Source organism: Cherax quadricarinatus, unplaced genomic scaffold (assembly GCF_038502225.1).
Source record: "Cherax quadricarinatus isolate ZL_2023a unplaced genomic scaffold, ASM3850222v1 Contig257, whole genome shotgun sequence".
Classification (NCBI taxonomy): Eukaryota; Metazoa; Arthropoda; class Malacostraca; order Decapoda; family Parastacidae; genus Cherax; species Cherax quadricarinatus.
The window spans coordinates 110044-137830 of record NW_027195283.1 but is presented as its reverse complement, the minus strand read 5'-3'; the positions used below and the strand labels follow the sequence as shown (position 1 = coordinate 137830).

General features: G+C 40.0%; 1 protein-coding gene across 3 annotated transcripts in view; it reads right to left on the bottom strand.

Annotated features, from left to right (window-relative positions):
- The window catches only part of LOC128686638 (DNA repair protein RAD51 homolog 3-like), a 61124-nt gene extending 34467 nt beyond the window's left edge, over window positions 1–26657 (bottom strand). For 2 of the 3 annotated variants that reach the window (XM_070080262.1, XM_070080264.1), the window contains exons 1-7: window positions 26527–26657; window positions 13458–13602; window positions 12618–12712; window positions 12127–12254; window positions 11197–11303; window positions 7559–7664; window positions 6144–6345 (exon numbers count right to left, since the gene is read on the bottom strand). In XM_070080262.1, the coding sequence (XP_069936363.1) occupies window positions 6144–6345; window positions 7559–7664; window positions 11197–11303; window positions 12127–12254; window positions 12618–12712; window positions 13458–13581 (762 nt within the window). In that variant the 5' untranslated portion in view covers window positions 13582–13602; window positions 26527–26657. Of the gene's footprint in view, window positions 1–6143; window positions 6346–7558; window positions 7665–11196; window positions 11304–12126; window positions 12255–12617; window positions 12713–13457; window positions 13603–14302; window positions 14470–26526 lie in introns of those variants that run through there. The other variant, XM_070080263.1, reaches the window with a different exon arrangement.
- Window positions 26658–27787: the final 1130 nt, after the last annotated feature.

Sequence of the window (27787 nt, the reverse complement as noted above, 5' to 3'; positions counted from 1 at the left end):
AACCTAGATGTATGTATATATATATGCATGTGCGTGTCTGTGAAGTGTGACCAAAGTGTAAGTAGGAGTAGCAAGATATCCCTGTTATCTAGCGTATTTATGAGACAGAAAAAGAAACCAGCAATCCTACCATCATGCAAAACAGTTACAGGTTTTTGTTTCACAGTCATCTGGCAGGACGGTAGTACATTTATCCCGTATAAAGAAATTAGATCAAATAGAAATGACCCAAAATGGATGAATAGTAGGCTCAAATATCTTTTAGGACATGAGAAAGGAACTTACAGGCGTATCAAAAGAGGTGAGGATCATCTTATGAATCAGTATATTGACATTAAGAGGAATGCTAAAAAGGGGATAAGAAAAGCTAACGGTACTATGAAATTAAACTTGTTAGGGATTCGAAAACTAACCCAAAAAGTTTTTTCCATGTGTATAGAACAAAAGTTAGAGATAAGATAGGTCCCCCAAAAAATAACTATGGGCATCTTACTGACAAAGAGAATGAAATGGGCTCGATTTTAACCCCTTCAGAGTCCAAGGCCAAAATCTGAAGTGGTGCTCCAGTGTCCAAGAAATTTTGAAAAAAAAAAAAAAAAAATTATTTTTTCTTACAGAATTAAAGAGCATATTTTTGTGAAGATAATAAGACAAAAAAAAAAATCTGATCAGTACTTACCAAGATACAGTGCCAAGAAGTTTGTCAAACATGATGTGGTGCCGGCAACATTGACGAATTCCACATACGCTCATTACATTATTTAGCGGTTTTTTAAGTTTTTTCTTTTCTTTTCCAATTTTTTTCTATTCCTACTAACATTTGGGGCCTGAGAGACCAATACTGTATATAATGTATATATATAAACTCACTGTATTGAACACAATAACCGCACTAAAGTTATTATCATATTATTGTTTACCACTGTTGTTTATTACAATAAACATGCACAAATCTTGTATAATACTAATGTTCTATCATATATTTACAATCACTGGACATGGTTTTAGAACTGCTGGAGCTTGTGGAACTCCTTGAAACAAGGCACCATGCACAGAGGCACCTTACATTCCTCACACAAACCGAGTGTCTTTGCGTCTTTGTTGCCGTTGTTTTGTTTGTGCACAGACGATGCATCTCTTCTGAGCAAATTTCTTCTGAGTTGAAGGAAGCTGTATTATGAAATGATCACCTTCCCTCCTCAAACGCTTGGGTATATCCTGAGTAATTCGAGGACCTTGTTGTATAGCAGGTGTTCTTACCTGGTACTTCATTATGAGTTGTCTGACAACAGACAAACAAAATTCACCATACAGTGGTCTGTTGCCAGTCTTTATTTGGTACATATTATATGCATTGAGCATAGAAATGTCCATGAGATGAAAGAAAAGTTTCATGTACCACTTGTAACTCTTACGAACACAGTCAACAAAACCAATCTGCATGTCACATTTGTCAACCAAGCGCATGTTTTGTGTATAATCAATCACTGTCACTGGTTTTCGAATACGTTCATTAGTCACTCGATCAACTTTGCCACTGTCTTGCATTTCATTACGGTGAATGGTTGTCAACAATGTGACATCTCGTTTGTCATGCCACCGTAATGCCATGATGTCATTGGCAGTAAACACCTGCACGTCATCACCACGAGCACCTGCGTTGAGCCTGGGCATATGTTTACGATTAGAACGCACTGTGCCACACACATCTGTCTTGTTCACTCGCATGAAATCACTGAGTAATGGGCTTGTGTACCAGTTATCGGTATATAATGTATGCCCCTTACCAAGATAAGGTGCCATCATGTTTCTCACTACGTCACCTGAGATACCCAATAACATCTTGGTATCTTTCAATGTTTTACTTCCCGTGTATACAACAATATCCAACACCAGGCCACTGTCACAGTCACAGAGTACAAACAGTTTTATACCAAAGCGTTTCCTCTTGCTCGGTATATACTGCTTGAATGACAGTCTACCTTTGAACAAAATCAAAGACTCGTCAATTACAAGATTCTTGAATGGATAAAAGTATATGCTGAATTTCTGTTTGAGATACATGAAAACATTTCTAATCTTGTATAACCTGTCACTTCTGTCAGGCCTGGTTTTGTCAGAGAAGTGCAACATACGTAAGAGTAAGATAAACCTGTTCACTGGTATGGTTTCACTGAAGACCGGGGTAGAAATTAGCCGATCTGTGGACCAGTATGCTTTTATATTATGCTTATAGACATAAGGCATAAGCATTATTGTTGCAAAAAGCAAACACATTTCTGCAACAGTCGTCTCTTTCCACCTGTGTAGTCTTGACTGTGGTGATATGATCGTATTTGCCATGGTGTACTCAAAATACTTATTACTTTCCCTGACAATAGTTTCCATCAATGGCTGGTCAAAGAATTCCAGTTCATTGGCCGTGGTTCCAAGGGGACAAGTAGGTAGAATTCCACTTTGAGAGTCATCAAAGTGGTGAGGCTTGGGAACAAAATTGGGATTTTGCTGCCAATCCCACATACGGTTTGCTGGTGGATACTGGACATCATAGGCTGGTTGTGCGGGTGGTTGTGGTTGTGGTGGGCTGGTGGCTGACGCTCCGCTTTGTCCTTGAACTGACGAGTCAGCAGCGTGGGTCCCAGCGTGGGCTGGTGAGTCACGCATGGCGATGCCACTACCATCACCACTACCACCATCCACTGATGCCTGTGGTCTATCCATGCCAAGTGTAGCCACATCATCCTCACTATCACTACCTAAAACTGGTGTAGGGCCACGGGATGTACTCTGGGATGTACTCCGTCCTCTGGGCACAGCATAGGGTACACTACCCGAGCGCATGCGGCGGCGAACATACCAACGCTTCACTGGTGAATATGATTCCTCACTATCACTACTTGAATGATCGTCGAGCGCAATAAAATCACAATCCACGTCACTATCATCATCATTACTGAAGTCAAGAGGCCTGGCCACGCGAAAATATTAGCTTTCTCTTGCGTTGAGGAACCGACCGTGAGTCACAAGTGCCCACACCAGAGGTAGAAGGTTGAGGATTGTCAGGGTTTTCTGCACTATTATCGATATCCTGGTCATTCTTTTCGGTCACTAACTGATCAAAGCCGTAGAATTCATATTCATTTCCACTTCCATCAGTGTCAGAACTATCAGATAGGAAGAGGAGAGTCCCAATTTTCCGGGGCGTGAGAGCTGACTTGCGACGAGGCATGGTGAACAAGGGTAACTGAGCCGGCGTTCCCACAATGCTATGCGGGCGCCTAGATTTTTTGTTTATGGCGCACACCCACCACGCAGACCCGTTCTCTCACATGTAGGCCTATGAGCGCTTTCGCGCTAAATTTGACGGCGCTAGAATTTTGGCATAGATCTACGGTTTGGACACTCAACATGAAGCCGTAGATCTACGGGACGGACCCTGGAAGGGTTAAATAATTATTTTCTCTCAGTTTTTACACAGGAAGACACTAACAATATCCCAGTAATTAATTTTTATAGTGGGCCTGAAGAAGATAAATTATGTAACATCACAGTCATCAGTGAAATGGTTATGAAACAAATAGACCGACTGAAACAAAATAAGTCGCCGGGAACTGATGAGATTTTTTCAAGGGTTCTTAAGGAATGTAAAATGGAACTCTATGAACCATTAACCCCTTTTGGGGTCAAGAGGCCCTCTCCTAAACTTGTTCTCAGGGTCAAAAATTTTTGGAAAAAAAAAAAAATTCTTATGAAAAGATAGAGAATCTTTTCCCGATCATATTGACACCAAAAGTGTGAAATTTGATGGAAAACTTATGGAATCATGCTCTCACAAAATTAGCGGTCTCAACGATGTTTACGCATTGGTGATTTCGCCCACTTTGAGCCCTATTTTCAGCCAATTCCAGTGGACTAGTTGACAAAAATCATAACTATTTTGCTAGAGCTCCATTTCTTCGATCGAATGAGTACAAGAAACCTTGTGCGTAAGCCGTACTAGTACATCGGAAACCCTGAAAAGGTTAACTAATATTTTTAATTTATCTCTTCAAACAGGTGTAGTGTCTCATATGTGGAAGATGCCTAATGTAATTCCTATTTTTAAAGCAGGGGACAAGTCGTTACCATCAAATTACCGCCCAATAAGCCTGACCTCAATTGTAGGCAAATTACTAGAGTCAATTATAGCTGAGATTATAAGAAGCCATCTGGATAAGCATAATCTGATTAATGGTACTCAGCATGGATTCACGAGAGGCCGTTCTTGTCTAACTAATTTATTAACTTTCTTCAGTAAAGCTTTTGAGGCTGTTGATCACGATAAAGAATTTGATGTTATTTACTTAGATTTTAGTAAGGCTTTTGATAGAGTTCCGCACCAAAGACCGTTAAAGAAAGTGGCAGCTCATGGCATTGAGGGAAAAGTGCTCTCATGGATCGAGTCATGGCCCACAGACAGGAAGCAAAGTGTCCATAAATGAGGTTAAATCCGAGTGGGGATCTGTAACAAGTGGCCCATTGTTGTTTATAATACATATCAATGATCCTGATGAGGGAATTACTAGTGAAATGAGCAAATTTGCCGATGACACAAAGATAGGCAGGATAATTGATTCAAACGTAGATATCAGGGAACTTCAGGAGGATTTAGACAAACTCAATACCTGGTCAGAAAAGCGGCAGATGCAGTTCAATGTAGATAAATGCGAGGTTCTGAAGCTCGGGAGTGTCCATAATCCTAGCACTTATAGGTTAAATAATGTAGAACTTAGCCATACAGATTGCAAAAAGGACTTGGGGGTTATGATAAGCAGTAACCTTAAACAAAGACAGCAATGCCTAAGCGTACGTAATAAGGCAAACAGATTACTGGGATTTATATCAAGAAGTGTAAGCAACAGAAGTTCAGTGGTTATATTACAGCTTTATACATCATTAGTAAGGCCTCACCTAGATTATGCAGCTCACTTCTGGTCTCCATATTACAGAATGGATATAAATTCGTTAGAAAACATTCAGCATAGAATGACTAAATTAATACATAGCAAGTGGAAGATGGGTATTAATAAAGGGAATATAAATAAGGTCTTGAGGATATCTCTCCAAGAGAGAACCCGCAGTAATGGATTCAAATTAGACAAGTTTAGATTTAGAAAGGATATAGGAAAGTATTAGTTTGGAAATAGGGTAGTTGATGAGTAGAACAGTCTACCTAGTTGGGTTATTGAGGCTAAAACCTTGGGTAGTTTCAAATTTAGGTTGGATAAAGACATGAGTGAGAGGGGGTTAGATTTGAGTGGGACTTGCATATGAGAGTGGATAGAGTTATCAGAGTTTATTTCTTGGGTGGCATTGAAAACTGGGTTGGGCAAATGTTTTGTTAGTGGGATGGATTGTGAAGGACCTGCCTAGTATGGGCCAACAGGCCTGCTGCAGTGTTCCTCCTTTCTTATGTTCTTATGAAAGGTCCATGATTTGCACTGGGATCTAGTGAAGTTACAGCTCCCTATATTAACTACTGTGTATTACAATAATCTGGCTGTGGTGCAGTAGTTACCAAGTAGGATTGTATCTGTGATGCCTCCAAACTTCTGTTTAAATCCTGCAAGTATGTACTCTATGATTTAAATTAATTATAGTGTACTGTACACTTATTTTAAGTTTGGAATCATTTTTATATTATCTAAAAAAATAATGCAGTGAAAGCAGGTCATTGGGTATAGGAGGATATTCTTGGGTAGTTTTGGGTAGGGATCATTTTGATAAGGACCTACCTTATATAGGCCAGTAGGTCTTCTGCTGTGTTCCTCCATTCTTATTTCTTATAAACCACACTTCATATATAAATCAACTAAAATGGATAGCTTGTTACCCTCCCTCCCTTTTTAACTTAACCTAAAACACTTAGTGGGAAAACTGCAAGTTAAAAAAGAAAAATGATAATCAATAAAATTTAGAATTTAAAAGCATTTTATGTTACTGTCATATACCAAATGTAATTGTTTGCAAAATTAGCTGAGGACAGTATGTATTGCAATAAATGACTGCCATGTAGGGGTACATCTAGAAATTATGGTCCTGGGACACAATGTAATCGAAATATAAACTAAAAATGTAAAAATAAATAGAATGAAAAAACCTACTGCAATATTAAACTTTGTTGCTTGTTGGATGAGTTCTTGAGTCAAGCGGCACAACAATCCTGTTCGAGCCATCATGTCAGGAAAATCATGCCGAAAATGAAATGCGATGGAATCAATGACAATTAGCTGTATTTTTGGGTGAGACTGAAGAAGTAATGGTATGTGCCTTATTACTGCCAAAACCTCAATATAACTATGGCATCTGTGAAAAAATTTAATATTGTTATTGGTTATTAAACAGGACTGCATTCTACATATAAAGGGCTTAAGAATTTGTAAAGGTACAACTTATATCAAGGCTTGCCTATAATACACTATATATATTGTACTTTCATTCCTCACCATGATATATCTCTTCTGTTTGTAAACATATTAATTCAGATTTCTTTCCTTCTTCCATACATAAATTTAAGTCTTCTATACATAGTGGTTGAACTATTGCTTCATATAATTATACATTGGTGAGAAAAATAACAAAATACGAGGTGCTATCAAAAAGTTCCCGGACTGCCATGAAAAAATATATAGGCTTACTTAACTACCTAGTTGAAGCTGTTTCCCTTGAGGTACTCTCCATGGAAGATTACTGTAAGGGAGAGTACTTCTTGAAACATTTCTGGAACTCTTCTTTCCTAATGGCATCTAACACAGTATTCAATTCTGCTTGAATCTACTCTAAACTGTTTGAATACCACCCCTTGAGTGCCATTTTTATTTTTGGGAAGGAAAAAAAAAGTCACAGGAGGATAGATCTGGGAAGCAGGGAGGGTAGGGAACAACTCTCATGCTGTTTTTGGCCAGCAAGTGAAGTACAAGTTTGCAGCCACTTGCCTCAAATTCAACTTACGTTTGTCCTGCTCTGAGTCAACGAAACCATTCAAAACACTATGTCTAACCCACTGCTTCATTGTTTGCTGAAGCATTTTGTGAGAGTCACTAGGTATTTTACCAAGTTTGAAACAGAATTTCACACACCTAAATGCTGTTCTTTCTCGTCAAAGATTTCATTCTGTTACACAAAATAATTGCAACACTGCACTTACAATGCAACAAACAAAAAAAAAAAAAAGAACCAAATGCTCTGAAACTCGCCATGCTACTTCATAAAGCGTGATCTGCACTACCACATTTTGCTCATAAAGTGCACAAAAATTTGTGTCCAGGAACATTTTGATAGCACCTCATATTAAATGTTAACTTTCCTGAAGAAAAATGAAAGGCACAGGTCCAAACTTTCCTCAGTATTTCAAGCTTAAAATTCAACAATTCATTTTCCTATTCACAATGTCACTGGGTTCCACCATCATACTTTTGCTATTAGACATACTGTATATTTATTTACACCATGTGTACTTATGCAAACAGTACTGTATTCATCATTACAGAAAAAAAAAAAGTATTTTTTAGTACTTTACCTAAAATAATGTATTCCCTTTAGTATAGATTCAACAGTAAAGCCTGACAAATCAGCACAGTCACTGCCGATAGTCTGCACATGATGAACTGCAGAGGTAGCCATGTCTAAAAACAAACAATTTATATTTTTATTACAAATTTAATTGAGATATAGCATTATACAAATCATTTTAAGCATGAAGAAAATTATACTGTATGAAGAACAGGGTATATTTACAGATATCAATAGAGTTCATTATCCTTAACTCTTCCTTTAGCACATCAGCCATTTTTCACAAAAAACAGGGCGACCCAGAAGAAGACATAAATTTACCATCGATTGTTCTCCGAGTGTGTCTCCCTACTTGCAGAGGCATGACACAATAAATCGTTGAAAAGATTCCCATCAACATTACAAAATGAAGGCAATGTATATCGTATCTCAAAAACTCGTCTGGCTAATCGCTTTTCTTGAAACTCTTCACAGATATTACAGTGCTATGTTCATGCTCCAACAGCCTGTCAAATCTCAAAGGTCACTTGGTTCACTTACTCTAATCCAACATACTTAAACATGCCAGGTTCTAATGTCAGGGGATGCAAGCACATATAAAAGAAGTCACCTCAAATAAAATAAATTTAAATTAATTTTTCCTGGACAGTTGGAGAGTAATCTAATTGTGATGTCAACATACTTCTGGAAAAACAGATGGTGATTGAATGAATGACAGTAATGCATTTTCTTCTTTGGCAACAGACAGCCAAGGAGTTAGAAAAAACTATTATTCTGCATTAAAATCAAAATATATAATAAAAATGCAGTTTCACAATAGATAAAGCCTCTACAGACATGTTTTTTAAGTTCTTGAAAATGCAAACAAAATCATGAAGGCTACAGTAGCTGAGAAAAAAAAGATGCTGAATGGGATTAGGGGCTAAGAACCTCTACCCATTTACCTGCTGGCTATAGCACTATTGGGTATTCAACCTCCCTCTATCATTTCACATTTATATCCAGCATAATAACTTACCTCAGTTCGTCTAAAGAGTAAACGTTCTGAATAATTCCGCCTTCGCTCTTTGAATTATATCTTTTGTACCACCACACCATCCCCTAATTTCTTCATTCCTTATTCTCTGTACAACATTCATACCATACTACACTTATATGGAGAGTAAAAGAAAGGTGAAGAGAGTGGTGAGAGAGCACAAAAGGAGAGCAAATGATAGAGTGAGAGAGGAACTGTCAAGAAATTTTGCTGAGAATAAGAAAAAATTTTGGAGTGAGAAAACCAAGTTAAGAAAGCCTACAGAGCGAATGGATTTGCCAGTTAAAAACAGAGTACGGGAGTTAGTACATGGGAAGCTGGAGGTATTGAGTAGTTGGTGGGAATATTTTGAGGAACTTTTAAATGTCGATAAAGAAAGGGAGGCAGTAATTTCACACACTGGCCAGGGAGGTATAACATTTTTTAGGAGTGAAGAAGAGCAGGATGTGAGTGTGGGGGAAGTGCATGAAGCCTTACGTAGAATGAAAGGGGGTAAAGCAGCTGGAACTGATGGGATCATGATAGACATGTCAAAAGCAGGGGGAGATATAGTGTTGTATGAAAGAGGGAAAGGTACCTAGGGATTGGCAGAGAGCATGTATAATCCCTTTATATAATAGGAAGAGGGGACAAAAGAGACCGTAAAAATTACAGGGGAATAAGTTTACTGAGTATATCAGGTAAAGTGTATGGTAGGGTTATTATTGAAAGAATTAGAGGTAAGACAGAGAGCAGGATTGCAGATGAGCAAGGAGGCTTTAAAATGGGTAGGATGAGCAAAGAAGCTTTAGAATGGGTAGGGGGTGTGTAGATCAAGTGTTTACACTGAAGCATATACATGTATGTAAACAGTATTTAGAAAAGGCATATGATAGAATGGATAGGGGAGCAATGTGGCAGATGTTGCAAGTGTATGGAATAGGTAATGAGTTGCTAAATGCTGTAAAGTTTTTATGAGAATAGTGAGGCTCAGGTTATGGTGTGTAGGAGAGAGGAAGATTACTTCCCAGTAAAAGTAGGTCTTAGACAGGGATGTGTAATGTCTCCATGGTTGTTTAATATATTTATAGATGGAGTTGTAAAAGAAGTAAATGCTAGGGTGTTGGGGAGAGGGGTGGGATTAAATTATGGGGAATCAAATACAGTACAAAATGGGAGTTGATACAGTTACTTTTTGCTGATGATACTGTGCTTTTGGGGGATTCTAAAGAAAAGTGGCAAAGGCTAGTGACGAGTTTGGGAGGGTGTGTAAAGGTAGAAAGTTGAAAGTAAACATAGATAAGAGTAAGGTGATGAGGGTATCAAATGATTTAGATAAAGAAAAACTGGATATCACATTGGAGGGAGGGAGTATGGAAGAAGTGAATGTTTTCAGATATTTGGGAGTTGACTTGTCAGCAGATGAGTTTATGAAGGATGAGGTTAACCATAGAATTGATGAAGGAAAAAAGGTGAGTGGTGCATTGAGGTATCTGTGGAGACAAAGAATGTTATCCATGGAGGCAAAGAAGGGAATGTACGAGAGTATAGTGGTACCAACGTTCTTATATGGGTGTGAAGCATGGGTTGTAAATGCTGCAGCGAGGAGGCAGCTGGAGGCAGTGGAGATGTCGTGTCTAAGGGCAATGTGTGGTGTAAATATTATGCAGAGAATTCGTAGTGTGGAAATTAGGAGGTGTGGAGCTACTAAAAGTATTAGTCAGAGGGCTGAAGAGGGGCTGTTGAGGTGGTTTGATCATTTAGGTAGAATGGAACAAAGTAGAATGACTTGGATAGTGCATAAATCTATTGGGGAAGGAAGGCGGGGTAGGGGTCATCTCCGAAAAGGTTGGAGGGAGAGGGTAAAGTTTTTTTGGGCAAGGGGCTTGGACTTCCAGCAAGCATGTTAGATAGGAATGAATGGAGATGAATGGTTTCTGGGAACTGATGAGCTGCTGGAGTGTGAGCAGGGTAATATTTTGTTAAGGGATTTAGGGAAACCGGTTAGCTGGACTTGAGTCCTGGAAATGGAAAGTACAATGCCTGCTCTTTAAAGGAGGGGTTTGGGATATTGGCAGTTTGGAGGGACGTCTAAGCTGTCGTATCTGAGCACTTCTGCAAAGACAGTGATTATGAATGAGAGATGGTGAAATTTTTGAATGATGATGAAAGTTTTTTCTTTCTTTTTGGGTTTTTCTCACTTTTTGGGTCACCCTGCCTTGGTGGGAAATGGCCAATATGTTAAAAAAAAAAAAACTACACTGAAGTCAAACATGACATGTTTACTGTCTTTTTACTTTTAAAAATTAAAACTGTAAAACAATATGAAGTAAATAAATAATCACCAACTAAACACACTGGGTACAAATAGTACAATAGTCAAAATTTACACGCAAGAACTGCCTTGTCTCAAATTACAACACCTTATTTTACTATGGATTTTAGACTTAAATGAAACAAGTGAGAATTGCTCTCAAGGATCTGCACTGGCGACCACTAAATATAGTTAATCAGGTATTTAAAAGATACTGTACATGCAATAAAAATGCTATAGGTATAAAATGCCATTTTCATCTTACAGTACAATATAAAACCTCTCTGAATAACAGTACATAATGCCTGAGTCTCACCTTTTAGCCTTCCCACAGTGAAACTGCCTTCAGTGTCTATAAACACTGCTTCTCCTCCTACTCCACCTACACTGCTGGGAAGCTGCACTGACACACAGGCTTGTAAGCTAGGAAAGATATAATAGTTGTACTGCAACTTGTGAAGAAGTAAGAGCAATGGCACATGAAAATGTCACAAAAACCAAATTAAATAAGTACTGATACAGTATTACTATACAGAACATTAATTCAAATTACATTTCTCAATTCCCTACCAAGGCAATTTTTTTGCCCAACAGGAACCTTAAAAATAATTCTTGTCTCCAATTATAAAGATTTGCTGAAATAAAGTCAAAGCTTTATTAACTCATCCCACAGCCTCCATTCTAATTACGGTACAGTATGTAATTACAGGGAAGGCTCTTCCTGCTTGTATGGGTCTTAGGTCCCCAACCCTTGGTGATAAATAAAAATCACTGGCAGGTGGAAAAGAGCATTTTTTCATTATCGAATATGTCTAAAATGCCTGATAACATGTTTACACTAACAGATATTAAGTTCTCAATACAGCTTGGCATAAAAAAAAAGATAAAAAGAGTGAAATAATTACACAGTAGATACAATACTTCCTTAGAATATAGCAATGGTCACTCTTCCCTTATGGAACTGTTCTGCAAAAATGGCAGAAAAGCAGCAAAAGCAACAAACATAATGAACACTAGCTCAATTGAAAGCAATCAAAAATGTGGAACACCAAAAAAGAGGGTGCCAAATAAGTTGGGCCCTCCCTTTTTACATCAATTAATATTATAATTTTTTATTATTACTATTATTATTAAAAATACTAAAGAATATGGGTCATACAGGATAATGTAGTGTAGTATACTACTATGAATTATCATCTTACATTGTCATACACTACAGTACCTTCAAATGCAAAAAAAGACATACCACAGTTGAGTTTTTCCAATGCCAGGAGTTCCAGATATTTCAGTAATAGCACACAAAGGTATGCCCCCACCCAGTAGATCATCCAGAGATTTACAAAATGTGACAATATGAGACACATCACACTCATCCTGCAACAGGATTCCTATGAAAGCCTTGACATACCATATAGGCTATACTGTATCACAGAGGAAACATTGTACATCAAACACAGAGGTACTGTTGTAGATCAAACCTCCACAATCTTTCATAAGTGAAAAATCTAAAAATTTCAAAATTTTCTGAATACAAAGAATAGCAATAAAGTGCAAATCATACGATACTTTTTAGATTTGTACATTTATTGTGCATCTCTTGATCTATAACTGCAAATTTATTTGTGTACTTTCTGTTTTAAATTTATCTACAGCTACAGTATTTAGGTCTTATATTATTCAACTAGTTTTTATGCCCAAGTGAAAATCATATTTTACAAAAAGCTTAAACAGATTTACTTCAATTATCTGGAGTACAGACACCGGTTGCTCTGCACTGGAAACTGTGGACATCCTCACCACCTCAGCACTCTCCTTCAAAGTCAGTCCAGATGCTGAAAGGATCAGTCTGTCATAGTCAGACTAAATTTTTAGTTATCCCAGTGCTTTCAAGTACATTTACAACACCAAGAAAATATAGAAATGTGCAGAACTGTACTATATTACCCTGATTATGTAAATAATGTGCACCAAACTGATTGTAAAGTTTGTTTTTCATTTTCCAAGTGAGTCAAGCATCAAAGTTTTTCATTTATATAATACGTCCTTAAATGTGTATTAATAATATTTGAATATAAATAACAATCATTTAGAATGGCAGAGCTTGAAACTGTGGTTAGGGAATAAAAATTTTACTGAAAAAATACAGTACCTACAGTCATAAATTTTAATAATTTTAACCTGAAAGTCAAAGCAATGAAAAATAATAATTGAAGATATTAACAAGTGTTTGCAGGATGCAAGACAGGATGTGAAAACAAAACTAGAAAGTGTATTCAGAATGTACTGGTTGAAACTGGAGAAGTGTAAAACAGTGAAGGAGTAGTTGTGAAAGAGTTCATTCAAAATGCATTGTGTGCTTTATGTTTTTAATTATGGTATCTATTAGCCACAATAGTTACATTTTATGGTTATTGCAAATTTTTCATAATGGGGAATGAATTACTTCTAAAAATCATGAACAGTTATGGGAGGACTGACAGTAAACAGAATTTAATTTTAACCCACTGTGAATTATTCATCAAATTATTATACAACTGAAAATTAGAGAAATTATTGGTAAATTGACAAAATCATTACCTAAACTAAGTTCTACAGGTTTTAGGCCTCGTACGTCATCATCATATATGAAGTCTGAGTCGAGTAGCTTCGTGACGACTGGAGCAGGTAGACCAAGGACACTCAATGCACGACGAGAACTCATCCTGGCCTCTTACTCCCGATGCTGTGTGTGACCAGAATTTATGTTACTGTACATCAATAATACACATCAATGTTTTGTTTAAAAAAATTTATACGAATACGTAAATAGCATGGATTAAAACTACAATACAGCATTTACACTTGTTTGCTTGTATGAGTTATGAGTGCCAAATCTGGCAGGTTTTGAGACTATATGTGAACCTGCAGGTCAATAGCACAAACTGCCTGGTTGGTTTGGCTCAATAGGGAAGCCTGGCCCTAGGCAAGTAGCTTCAAGTCATATCTGGAGAGGGTTTCTGGGGTCAACATCCCTGTGGCCCAGTCTGTGATCAGGCCTCATGGTGAATCAGGGTCTGATCAACCAGGCTGTTACTGCTGGCCGCACACAAACCAACGTATATACCACAGCCCAAATGATCAGGTATTGACTTAAGGTGGAAAAATTCAAATCTCATTTGATTTTTGAACCGAGATCATAATACAGTGGAACCTCAAAAATCGAACTTAATCCGTTCCAGGAGCTAGTTCTAAATTCGAAAAGTCTGAAATTCGAAGCAATATTTCCCATAAGAAATAATGGAAATACAATTAATCCGTTCCAGAAACCCAAAAATATTCACAAAAAAAATACATTTTATAGAGATTAATTACAGTTTTACATACACAACAAATGCTATAGTCTTTAATTATGTATAGTAATATAAAATAACATTTTTACTTACCTGTATTGAAGATTGGTGATGGCATCTGGAAGATAGGGAGGAGGAGAGAGGGAGTTGGGGTTATTGTTTGGAAGGAGAATCCCCCTCCATGAGGACTTCCGGTATCAAAGCCCTCTCTGGGGTTGCTTCCCTTCTCTGTATTGTAATGCCACTAGGACCAGCTTGAGAGTTCCTTAGTAAACAGAAATATAAACTTGAAGTTTCCAATTAGATCTGGTGGACCCCCTTGCCAAGCCTCAGCAGAGAGGGACCCCCCCCCAACCTGAGTTCAGCAACCAGCTTCCCACCAAAGACCGATAAAGAATGTTCCGCAGAGCGGAAAAAACAGAGCTGGCTAAAAGTAAGCCGATGAACAGGTGCCCCTCCTGTAGAGTGCACGGCAGGCAAAATAGATCAGGACAATCATCTGATCTGCCTCCTTGTGTTATCACTGCAACAACATTATTTGCTATATTCCTCCACTTTAGGTGCTTAAAGTTGAAATCCCCCAGGAGCAAGATGTTGGGGGCAGGAGCTGGAAGATTTTCCAGACAGTGGTCAATTTTTAACAGCTGTTCCTGGAATTGTTGGGACGTTGCATCCGGAGGCTTGTAAACAACCACAATAACCAGATTTTGGTTCTTGATCTTTACTGCTAAAACTTCAACTACATCATTTGAGGAATTTAGCAGTTCTGTGCAAATAAGTGACTCTGCAATATACAGGCCAACCCCCACCTTTTGCCTGTTCACTCTGTCGCATCTGTATAGGTTGTAACCTGGGATCCATATTTCATTGTCCAAGTGATCCACTATGTGGGTCTCTGTGAAAGCCACGAACATTGCATTTGCCTCTGCAAGCAGTCCACGGATGAAAGGTATTTTGTTGTTCGTTGCTGGCTTTAGACCCTGTATATTTGCAAAGAAGAATGTCATCGGATTGGTGGTATTGGTGGTACTTTCAATTCAATTCAATTCAATTCAAACTTTATTCTCTATAAGTATTACAATGCTGAGTTTACAGAATTTGGTTATTGTGTGGTTTACATTCAAATTCAAATTCAAATTCAAAGTTTATTCTCTATAAAGATTACAATGTTGAATTTACAGAATTTGGTTGTTGTGTGGTTTACATGTAGTTAAATAATGATTACAGAGTGTACCACTAGAACGCCTAGCATGGCTAGGCATTTCGGGCAGACTTAGTTTAATTCTTTATTTTAAAATATTACAAATTATGAGGTAAGTTGGTATTATGGCTAAGTGACTAAATACTAGTTTGTGAGTTTAGCAATGTGAATGCTTTTGTTTTGGCACAGTACATAGTTTCAGTATTGGAGTATCATAGGATTCATTATTTTAAGATTGAGATTAATATTTCTGTTTATGGTCAAATGGGTGAGTGAGTGTAAGTGTGAACCACCAGGTGGTATTCATGTAGTTGGTTGATGGGGTTTATCAGGGAGATAAGATGTTTTCTAATGGTAGTTTTGAAGGTGATGAATGTGTCTGCAGTTCTAGAGTTCTCAGGTAGGGTGTTCCAGATTTTAGGGCCTTTGACATACATTGAATTTTTGTAAAGGTTTAGTCGGACATGAGGAATGTCGTAGAGATGTTTGTGTCTGGTGTTATGCCTGTGGGTTCTGTCACAACTATCAAGAAAGCGTTTTAGGTCAAGGTTGATATTGGAGTTTAAGGTCCTGTAGATGTAGATTGCACAGTAGTAAGTGTGGATGTACTGAACAGGGAGTAAGTTTAGATCTATGAAGAGTGGGGGGGGGTGTGTTGCCAGGGATGGGATTTAGTGATTATTCTTACTGCAGCTTTTTGTTGGGTTATTATTGGCTTTAGGTGTGTTGCTGCAGTTGATCCCCAAGCACTCCCAGGTCCTTCACATTATTTTTCCGCTCTATTGTATGGTTAGAATTTGCGGTATACACTGACACATTTTTAATTTCTTCAAGTTTCCCATATCTGAGTAGTTGAAATTTCTCCTCGTTGAACTTCATATTGTTTTGAGTGGCCCATTCGAAGATTTGGTTGATGTCTGCTTGGAGTCTCGCGGCGTCTTCAATGGAGGTCACTGTCATGGTAATCCGGGTGTCATCCGCAAAGGAAGACACAGAGCTATGGCTTACATCTCTGTCTGTGTCAGAAATGAGGATGAGGAATAGAATGGGAGCGAGTACCTGGAGTTTACCTGGAGAGAGTTCCGGGGGTCAACGCCCCCGCAGCCTGGTCTGTGACCAGGCCTCTAGGTGTATCAGAGCCTGATCAACCAGGCTGTTACTACTGGCTGCACGCAATCCAACGTACGAGCCACAGCCCGGCTGGTCAGGTACCGAGTTTAGGTGCTTGTCCAGTGCCAGCTTGAAGACTGCCAGGGGTCTATTGGTAATCCCCCTTATGTATGCTGGGAGGCAGTTGAACAGTCTCGGGTCCCTGACACTTATTGTACTGTCTCTTAACGTGCTAGTGACACCCCTGCTTTTCATTGGGGGATGTTGCATCATCTGCCGAGTCTTTTGCTTTCGTAGTGAGTGATTTTCGTGTGCAAGTTCGGTACTAGACCCTCTAGGATTTTCCAGGTGTATATAATCATGTATCTCTCCCACCTGCGTTCCAGGGAATACAGGTTCAGGAACTTTAAGCGCTCCCAGTAATTGAGGTGTTTTATCTCCGTTATGCGCGCTGTGAAGGTTCTCTGTACATTTTCTAGGTCAGCAATTTCACCTGCCTTGAAAGGTGCTGTTAGTGTGCAGCAATATTCCAGCCTAGATAGAACAAGCGACCTGAAGAGTGTCATCAGAGTGCATGGGCATGTCATTTATCGCCTGTTCGAAGTCATTTGGCGTCAGGATAACATCGGATAGGCTTGTGTTAAACAAATTTTGTGGCTCTCTCATAAAAAATTCATTTTGATCTTCGACTCTCAGTCTGGTTAGAGGCTTGCTAAAAACTGAGTCATATTGGGTCTTGAGTAGCTCACTCATTTCCTTGCTGTCATCTGTGTAGGACCCATCTTGTTTAAGTAGGGGCCCAATACTGGATGTTGTTCTCGACTTTGATTTGGCATAGGAGAAGAAATACTTTGGGTTTCTTTCGATTTCATTTATGGCTTTTAGTTCTTCCCGCGATTCCTGACTCCTATAAGATTCCTTTAGCTTGAGTTCGATGCTTGCTATTTCTCTGACCAGTGTCTCCCTACGCATTTCAGATATATTGACCTCTTTTAGCCGCTCTGTTATTCTTTTCCGTCGCCTGTAAAGGGAGCGCCTGTCTCTTTCTATTTTACATCTACTCCTCCTTTTTCTTAGAGGAATAAGCCTTGTGCATACATCGAGTGCCACCAAGTTAATCTGTTCTAGGCATACGTTGGGGTCTGTGTTGCTTAGTATATCTTCCCAGCTTATATCGGTTAGGACTTGGTTTACTTGGTCCCACTTTATGTTTTTGTTATTGAAGTTGAATTTGGTGAATGCTCCCTCATGACTCATCTCATTATCTCGGTCTGGGGCTCCGCGCATACATGTCTGAACCTCAATTAATTTGTGATCTGAGTATATTGTTTTTGATATGGTGACATTTCTTATCAGATCATCATTGTTAGTGAAGATGAGGTCTAGTGTATTCTCCAGTCTAGTAGGCTCTATTATTTGCTGGTTTAAATTGAATTTTGTGCAGAGATTTAAAAGCTCGTGTGAGTATGAGTTTTCATTAGAGCTGCCTCCTGGTGTTATTACTGCAACAATATTATTTGCTATATTCCTCCATTTTAGGTGCCTTAAGCTGAAATCCCCCAGGAGCAAGATGTTGGGTGCAGGAGCTGGAAGATTTTCCAGACAGTGGTCAATTTTTAACAGCTGTTCCTGGAATTGCTGGGATGTTGCATGTGGAGGCTTGTAGACTACCACAATGACTAGGTTTTGGTTCTCGACCTTTACTGCTAAAACTTCCACTACATCATTTGAGGCATTTAGCAGTTCTGTGCAAACAAGTGACTCTGCAATGTACAGGCCAACCCCCCCCCCCCCCTTTTGCCTGTTCACTCTGTCACATCTGTATAGGTTGTAACCTGGGATCCATATTTCGTTGTCCAAGTGATCCTTTATGTGGGTCTCAGTGAAAGCCGTGAACATTGCCTTTGCCTCTGCAAGCAGTCCATGGATGAAAGGTATTTTGTTGTTTGTTGCTGGCTTTAGACCCTGTATATTTGCAAAGAAGAATGTCATCGGACTGGTGGTATTGTTGGTACTGGGGGGGGGATTTTTTCTCCGGCATTAGTATCTGTATCTGTTGGTTTGGAGTGGAGGCCATCGACTGTGGTTCCACTCCAGGAATGACTGGATTTGGTGTACGATTTCTGCCATTTCCTGCCAGTTTTTTTTCCTTCCTGGCACTAAAAAACCTCTCCCTCTTGAGTGGCTGTGGCTACCCAGGTTTTCCCATGGCCTGGATGTTTTGTATCTTTTTGTACCCTTTAGATGGTGTGCCTGGCAATTTAAGTTATAGCACAGTCTTTCCTGTACTGAAGAGGTACACATTTCAGGGTGAAAAAGCTTACAGGAAGGGAGTTTGCATTTTCCTGTTGTCATATGGGCATGGCATTTTCTAGGGTGGTCATAGTTGCACGTCCCGTCTGTTTTTCCAGATTTCCCATGTCTGCAGATACCAAGTGCATAGTATGTGCACAGGCTTGGTTTCTGTTTGCCTTGGGTTTCTGTGACTGTATTCCCTGTTCGTGCATGTTTTCCTGTCTTATTCCTATCCTCCCTAGCACCAACAATGGAGCTCCCACCAGTTGTTTTTGGTAATATATCCTCACTATAGCTAGTGGAGTCCTCTTGTTTGCTATTTCCTGTGGTATTTCTAGTTTGCAATATTGGTTTTATCTTATCTTTGACTACACTTGTTTCCCCACTACGGCTCCTGTCCCCTATGAGGTCATTTATATGTATTCCTTCTTGAGTATAATTCCCGACTACCTGGACAAAATCTCCAGCTTCACCATTACTGTCTCCCAGGACAGCACCTCCAGGTTCACCATTACTGTCTCCCAGGACAGCACCTCCAGCTTCACCATTACTGTCTCCCAGGACAGCACCTCCAGCTTCACCATTACTGTCTCCCAGGACAGCACCTCCAGCTTCACCATTACTGTGTCCCAGGACAGCACCTCCAGCTTCACCATTACTGTCTCCCAGGACAGCACCTCCAGCTTCACCATTACTGTCTCCCAGGACAGCACCTCCAGCTTCACCATTACTGTGTCCCAGGACAGCACCTCCAGCTTCACCATTACTGTCTCCCAGGACAGCACTATCAGCCCCACATTTACTGACTACCAGGACATCACCTCCAGCCTTACAGTTTCTGACTACATGGCCAGTATCAAGAGCAGTACCATTCAGCCCAGACTTTTTATGTTCCCATCTGTTGTAGAAAGCTTCCAGGTTGTCTATGAAAGCAGCTTTGATGTTATCCTCTTTTAATACCCTTGTGATTTTAGTCCACAGATTTTCCTCATTTGGGCATACCCAAAAACACTTCCCTGTTTTAATACTGCTTGTAGCTAGTTCTTGGATATCTGCACAAGGGGCGTGACACCAATTTCCACAAAAATGACAATTTATCCATGTGGAAGCCCGTTTGTTTGATTCAAATTCAAATTCAAATTCAAAGTTTATTCTCTATAAAGATTACAATGTTGAATTTACAGAATTTGGTTGTTGTGTGGTATACATGTAGTTAAATAATGATTACAGAGTGTACAACTAGAACGCCTAGCATGGCTAGGCATTCCGGGCAGACTTAGTTTAATTCTTTATTTTAAAATATTACAAATTATGAGGTAAGTTGGTATTATGGCTAAGTGACTAAATATTAGTTTGTGAGTTTAGCAATGTGAATGATTTTGTTTTGGCATAGTACATAGTTTCAGTATTGGAGTATCATAGGATTCATTATTTTAAGATTGAGATTAATATTTCTGTTTATGTTCAAATGGGTGAGTGAGTGTAAGTGTGAACCACCAGGTGGTATTCGTGTAGTTAGTTGATGGGGTTTATCAGGGAGATAAGATGTTTTCTAATGGTAGTTTTGAAGGTGATGAATGTGTCTGCAGTTCTAGAGTTCTCAGGTAGGGTGTTCCAGATTTTAGGGCCTTTGACATACATTGAATTTTTGTAAAGGTTTAGTCGGACATGGGGAATGTCGTAGAGATGTTTGTGTCTGGTGTTATGCCTGTGGGTTCTGTCACAACTATCAAGAAAGCGTTTTAGGTCAAGGTTGATATTGGAGTTTAAGGTCCTGTAGATGTAGATTGCACAGTAGTAAGTGTGGATGTACTGAACAGGGAGTAAGTTTAGATCTATGAAGAGTGGGGGGGGGGGTGTTGCCAGGGATGGGATTTAGTGATTATTCTTACTGCAGCTTTTTGTTGGGTTATTATTGGCTTTAGGTGTGTTGCTGCAGTTGATCCCCAAGCACAAATAGCATAGGTGAGGTATGGATAAATAAGTGAGTGGTATAGTGTGAGAAGGGCATTTTGCGGCACATAGTATCGTATCTTGGAGAGGATCCCAACTGTTTTGGATACTTTTTTGGTTATGTGTTCGATATGGGTGCTGAAATTCAGGTTGTTGTCAAGGTATAGGCCTAGGAATTTGCCCTCATTATGTCTGGTAATTAGAGTGTTGTCGATCTTAATGTTAATTTGTGCATATCCTGCTCTGCTACCAAACATAATATAGTAGGTTTTGTCAGTGTTAAGCGTAAGTTTATTGGCTGTCATCCAAGTCGATATTTTGATCAGCTCCTCGTTAACAATGGTGTTGAGGGTGGCAAGATTAGGGTGAGAGATGACATAAGTCATGTCGTCAGCATAGAGAATGGGTTTCAGGTGTTGGGATACATTTGGAAGATCATTGATGTATATGAGGAAGAGCAGGGGACCAAGGACACTTCCCTGCGGAACTCCAGTATCAAGTGGCCGCGTTGTTGATGCTGAGTCTTTAATGGTAACATACTGATACCTATTAGTAAGGTAAGATTTGAAATAAGCAAGCGCATGGCCTCTTATACCGTAATGGTCAAGTTTGTGGAGTAGAATGTCGTGGTCTACTGTGTCAAAAGCTTTTCTTAGGTCAATAAAAATTCCTAGTGGATATTCCTTATTTTCCAATGCTGTGTAAAGCAGATCTAGCATTTTTATGATTGCATCATTAGTGCTTTTATTTTTCCTAAATCCAAATTGGCAGGGGTTGAGTATGTTTTGTGCTGTTATAAATGAATATAGTCTCCTGTGCACGAGTTTCTCAAAGATTTTGGATAGCAATGGTAAGTTTGATATTGGCCTATAGTTGTTTAAGTCTGTAGGGTCACCACCTTTATGTATTGGTGTAACCCGTGCCATCTTGAGTAGTTTCGGGAAGGTGCTAGTTTCTAGTGACTTGTTAAAAAGTAATGAAATAGCATGCGAAAGGATATGGGCCGCCCGCTTGTACAGTAATGGTGGGGCATTAGACAGATTCCCCGAGTTGTTTTTAAGTGACTTTATAATCTCGGTGACTTCCGAGGGCTCAGTTGGTGCAAGATAGAAGGAATTTGGGAAATTCCCATCTAGGTAGTCCCCGGCATGGGCACTAGTATGTGGGATTTTATTGGCGAGATTAGATCCTATGGTTGAGAAGAAGTCTTTTATCTTGTTAGCTGTGTCAGTGGGATGTAGTGGTGTTTCATTAGGTTTAGTTAGGACAATATTCTTGGTTTTTTTCAGTTTGTGGGTCCCTAGAATCTGAGAGAGTGTTTTCCAGGTCTTTTTTATATCGCCTCTAGTGTCTGTGAATCTACTGGAGTAGTATAGTTGTTTGGCTTTATTACTTTGGTGAGAACTGATGAATAGTGTTTTAGAATATCTTTATGTATTAAGCCCTGTCTATATTGCTTTTCATATTGGTGTTTCTTGTCAATGGATTTCAGAATGGTGCTGGTTAGCCATGGGCAACCAAGCCGTTTGTTTGTGATCTGTTTCGTTTTTATAGGACAATGTTTGTTGTATAGTCTAAGTAATTTGTTAAGAAAAATGTCTGTCCAGTCATCAATACCATTGGCCTTGGAGAATTCTGTAGGCCAGTCAACAGTCTCTAGGTCAGCTGTGAACTTCCTTATTGAGGCCTCATCATGGAGTCTAAATGAAACTTTGTTGTATTCAAGTGGTGGTTTACTAATATTTGTCAGGAGGAAGGTAGGGTAGTGGTCTGTAGTGCTATCTGTGATTATCCCTGATTTAAAGGGGAGCTAGTATATTGGTCCATATGTGGTCTATTATGGTTGCACTTGTTTCAGTGAGCCTGGTTGGTTTAGTTATTGTTGGTATGAGAAGTGTGTTGTTCATGGAAATATAAACACAAATGCAGTATAATGTGATCCTTTATTGACAACGTTTCACCCACACAGTGGGCTTTTTCAAGTCACACACGGATCTACCTGGGGTTGGAAGGTACGAGAGTATTTATAGTCATGTCAGAATGTTGAGGTCAGGTGGAGAATGCTGCATCTGATGATCTACCGGGTGGGGTTATAGAGTCTTGGGTTGAACATCAAAATGGTATACAATACCGACAGGTTGTTAGGTAAGACACATATGCAACAGTTAGACAACTTTATTCCGAAACGTTTCGCCTACACAGTAGGCTTCTTCAGTCGAATACAGAAAGTAGGCAGGAACAGTAGAGATGTGAAGACGATGTAATCAGTCCATCACCCTTGGAGTCGTAGAATTTGAGGTTGTCAGTCCCTCGGCCTGGAGAAGTTCAGTTCCATAGTCAGGAACTATCCGAAGATCAAGCGACAGTGCGGAGACTTAAATACTGTCGGAAGGAGAGGTGCAGGGTAGTAGTAGTAGTAGTAGTAGTAGTAGTAGTAGTAGTAGTAGTAGTGAGAGGCCACTGAGAGGTCATGTCCCTCTCAGATCCAACACTTCTCACTTGAAAAGCTTGTCCAAGGTGTTTTCTGTACCAAGATGCCACGTGTTGCAGTGTCTGACAAGATGAACATCAAAATGGTATACAATACCGACAGGTTGTTAGGTAAGACACATATGCAACAGTTAGACAACTTTATTCCGAAACGTTTCGCCTACACAGTAGGCTTCTTCAGTCGAATACAGAAAGTAGGCAGGAACAGTAGAGATGTGAAGACGATGTAATCAGTCCATCACCCTTGAAGTCGTAGAATTTGAGGTTGTCAGTCCCTCGGCCTGGAGAAGTTCAGTTCCATAGTCAGGAACTATCTGAAGATCAAGCGACAGTGCGGAGACTTAAATACTGTCGGAAGGAGAGGTGCAGGGTAGTAGTAGTAGTAGTAGTAGTAGTAGTAGTAGTAGTAGTAGTAGTAGTAGTAGTAGTAGTAGTAGTAGTAGTAGTAGTGAGAGGCCACTGAGAGGTCATGTCCCTCTCAGATCCAACACTTCTCACTTGAAAAGCTTGTCCAAGGTGTTTTCTGTACCAAGATGCCACGTGTTGCAGTGTCTGACAAGATGAACATCAAAATGGTATACAATACCGACAGGTTGTTAGGTAAGACACATATGCAACAGTTAGACAACTTTATTCCGAAACGTTTCGCCTACACAGTAGGCTTCTTCAGTCGAATACAGAAAGTAGGCAGGAACAGTAGAGATATGAAGACGATGTAATCAGTCCATCACCCTTGAAGTCGTAGAATTTGAGGTTGTCAGTCCCTCGGCCTGGAAAAGTTCAGTTCCATAGTCAGGAACTATCTGAAGATCAAGCGACAGTGCGGAGACTTAAATACTGTCGGAAGGAGAGGTGCAGGGTAGTAGTAGTAGTAGTAGTAGTAGTAGTAGTAGTAGTAGTAGTAGTGAGAGGCCACTGAGAGGTCATGTCCCTCTCAGATCCAACACTTCTCACTTGAAAAGCTTGTCCAAGGTGTTTTCTGTACCAAGATGCCACGTGTTGCAGTGTCTGACAAGATGACCATCAAAATGGTATACAATACCGACAGGTTGTTCATCTTGTCAGACACTGCAACACGTGGCATCTTGGTACAGAAAACACCTTGGACAAGCTTTTCAAGTGAGAAGTGTTGGATCTGAGAGGGACATGACCTCTCAGTGGCCTCTCACTACTACTACTACTACTACTACTACTACCCTGCACCTCTCCTTCCGACAGTATTTAAGTCTCCGCACTGTCGCTTGATCTTCAGATAGTTCCTGACTATGGAACTGAACTTCTCCAGGCCGAGGGACTGACAACCTCAAATTCTACGACTTCAAGGGTGATGGACTGATTACATCGTCTTCACATCTCTACTGTTCCTGCCTACTTTCTGTATTCGACTGAAGAAGCCTACTGTGTAGGCGAAACGTTTCGGAATAAAGTTGTCTAACTGTTGCATATGTGTCTTACCTAACAACCTGTCGGTATTGTATACCATTTTGATGTTCATCTTGTCAGACACTGCAACACGTGGCATCTTGGTACAGAAAACACCTTGGACAAGCTTTTCAAGTGAGAAGTGTTGGATCTGAGAGGGACATGACCTCTCAGTGGCCTCTCACTACTACTACTACTACTACTACTACTACTACTACTACTACTACTACTACCCTGCACCTCTCCTTCCGACAGTATTTAAGTCTCCGCACTGTCGCTTGATCTTCAGATAGTTCCTGACTATGGAACTGAACTTCTCCAGGCCGAGGGACTGACAACCTCAAATTCTACGACTTCAAGGGTGATGGACTGATTACATCGTCTTCACATCTCTACTGTTCCTGCCTACTTTCTGTATTCGACTGAAGAAGCCTACTGTGTAGGCGAAACGTTTCGGAATAAAGTTGTCTAACTGTTGCATATGTGTCTTACCTAACAACAGAGTCTTGGGTTGCTTGGCAGGGGTATTGGACAAGTTGTAGACCTTCTGCAGTGTTCTATGTTCTTATGTGGGATAGCGATGAAGAAGTTTCTTGGCGAGTGGTTCAGCTATGTTATAGAAGCCATTGTTCTGGTTGAAATTGTTGGTTATAGAGATAAGCGATGATTCCAGGATTCTTCCAAGCCTCCATCCTCTGCAGGGGTATACATAATTCCTTGTAATGACTGCAACACATTATATGTGGGCGAAACATCAAGAGACCTCCAAACACGCATTTCAGAACACCAATATGCAAGCAGGACTGACGATACAAGGAATGCCTGTGTACAACATCGCAATTCACACAACCATTTAATTAACTACAGAAACTCAAGACTTATAGCCAACGAAGACAACACTCAATACAGAAGAATCCTGGAATCATCGCTTATCTCTATAACCAACAATTTCAACCAGAACAATGGCTTCTATAACATAGCTGAACCACTCGCCAAGAAACTTCTTCATCGCTATCCCACATAAGAACATAGAACACTGCAGAAGGTCTACAACTTGTCCAATACCCCTGCCAAGCAACCCAAGACTCTATAACCCCACCCGGTAGATCATCAGATGCAGCATTCTCCACCTGACCTCAACATTCTGACATGACTATAAATACTCCCGTACCTTCCACCCCAGGTAGATCTGTGTGTGACTTGAAAAAGCCCACTGTGTGGGTGAAACGTTGTCAATAAAGGATCACATTATACTGCATTTGTGTTTATATTTCCATTGTGTCGGTATTTTATACCATTTATTTCCATTGTGGTGTTCATATTGTTGATGAAATCGGTTACAGGCTGATCATCTAGTATGCCAAGGTTGATGTTGAAGTCTCCAGCTAAGAGTAGGTGGTGCTTATTCATTTGTCTGTTTGTTATTAGTGACTTTAATTTCTCACTGAAATTTGGGATGTTTGTGTGAGGTATCCGGTAAATGGCACCGATTGTTATGGGTGTCTTAAGGTTTTTTACAGTAAAATTAGCAAAAATGTATTCCCCATATTCATCACTAAAGCAAGTGGTGCTAATACAAGATAATTGGTTAGAGTAATAGATTGCAATACCACCCCAACTTGGTTTGGTCTGCAGTTGTGAATTGCTGTGTATCCTGGTAGAGGGTAGATATCTATTGTGTCCTGCTTAAGCAGGACTGACTGCAGACTACACAGAGCTTCATAATGATTTGAATGGTTGATTTACTGTAATTCTACTAGCAACCTCTTGAATACTCTATTAATAACCTCCTTAAATGAAGCTCTAGCTATTTGTATTTCTATTTCTAACTAATTGGACAGCTTACCGTGTACGTTCCTGATTTATATTTATTGTTTGTGTTTGATAAGGGCGCCTACAACCCCATCCGTTTACAGTCTGCTCTATTGTCCAACGAATCCGTTTGAAACCAGTCAAGGGTTCGGACCATCAAGGGTTCGGACCAGTCGAGGGTTCGGACCAGTCGATCTGATCTGATCAGTGGGTCACGTATTTAAAACATACTAGTCGGTGATTTGGGCTAACACATGAAGGATCTACTTGAAATTATCTACCCGAGTAATATGTGATTTGATTGATACAAAAGTATAACTTGCGTGTTGAAGAAACCGATGATTTCTGGCAGCTCCTACAGTGACGAACGGTCGAGCCTCAACCCTTGTTTATCAGTCGCTTTATCTAGCGTTTCTAGTTTTTTTTTTTCGTCTCCACCACAATAAATGCTATATTATAACTATAGTTGACTGGTGGAAATTTTGGAGGATGGACGCTTTTTCTGTAGTAATAATTGCTTCTCGTTGTGTATATTGCGACCTCTGGTAACTACAGGTTACCTGGAGTTTACCTGGAGAGAGTTTCGGGGGTCAACGCCCCCGCGGCCCGGTCTGTGACCAGGCCTCCTGGTGGATCAGCGCCTGATCAACCAGGCTGTTGCTGCTGGCTGCACGCAAACCAACGTACGAGCCACAGCCCGGCTGATCAGGAACTGACTTTAGGTGCTTGTCCAGTGCCAGCTTGAAGACTGCCAGGGGTCTGTTGGTAATCCCCCTTATGTGTGCTGGGAGGCAGTTGAACAGTCTCGGGCCCCTGACACTTATTGTATGGTCTCTTAACGTGCTAGTGACACCCCTGCTTTTCATTGGGGGGATGGTGCATCGTCTGCCAAGTCTTTTGCTTTCGTAGTGAGTGATTTTCGTGTGCAAGTTCGGTACTAGTCCCTCTAGGATTTTCCAGGTGTATATAATCATGTATCTCTCCCTCCTGCGTTCCAGGGAATACAGGTTTAGAAACCTCAAGCGCTCCCAGTAATTGAGGTGTTTTATCTCCGTTATGCGCGCCGTGAAAGTTCTCTGTACATTTTCTAGGTCGGCAATTTCACCTGCCTTGAAAGGTGCTGTTAGAGTGCAGCAATATTCCAGCCTAGATAGAACAAGTGACCTGAAGAGTGTCATCATGGGCTTGGCCTCCCTAGTTTTGAAGGTTCTCATTATCCATCCTGTCATTTTTCTAGCAGATGCGATTGATACAATGTTATGGTCCTTGAAGGTGAGATCCTCCGACATAATCAC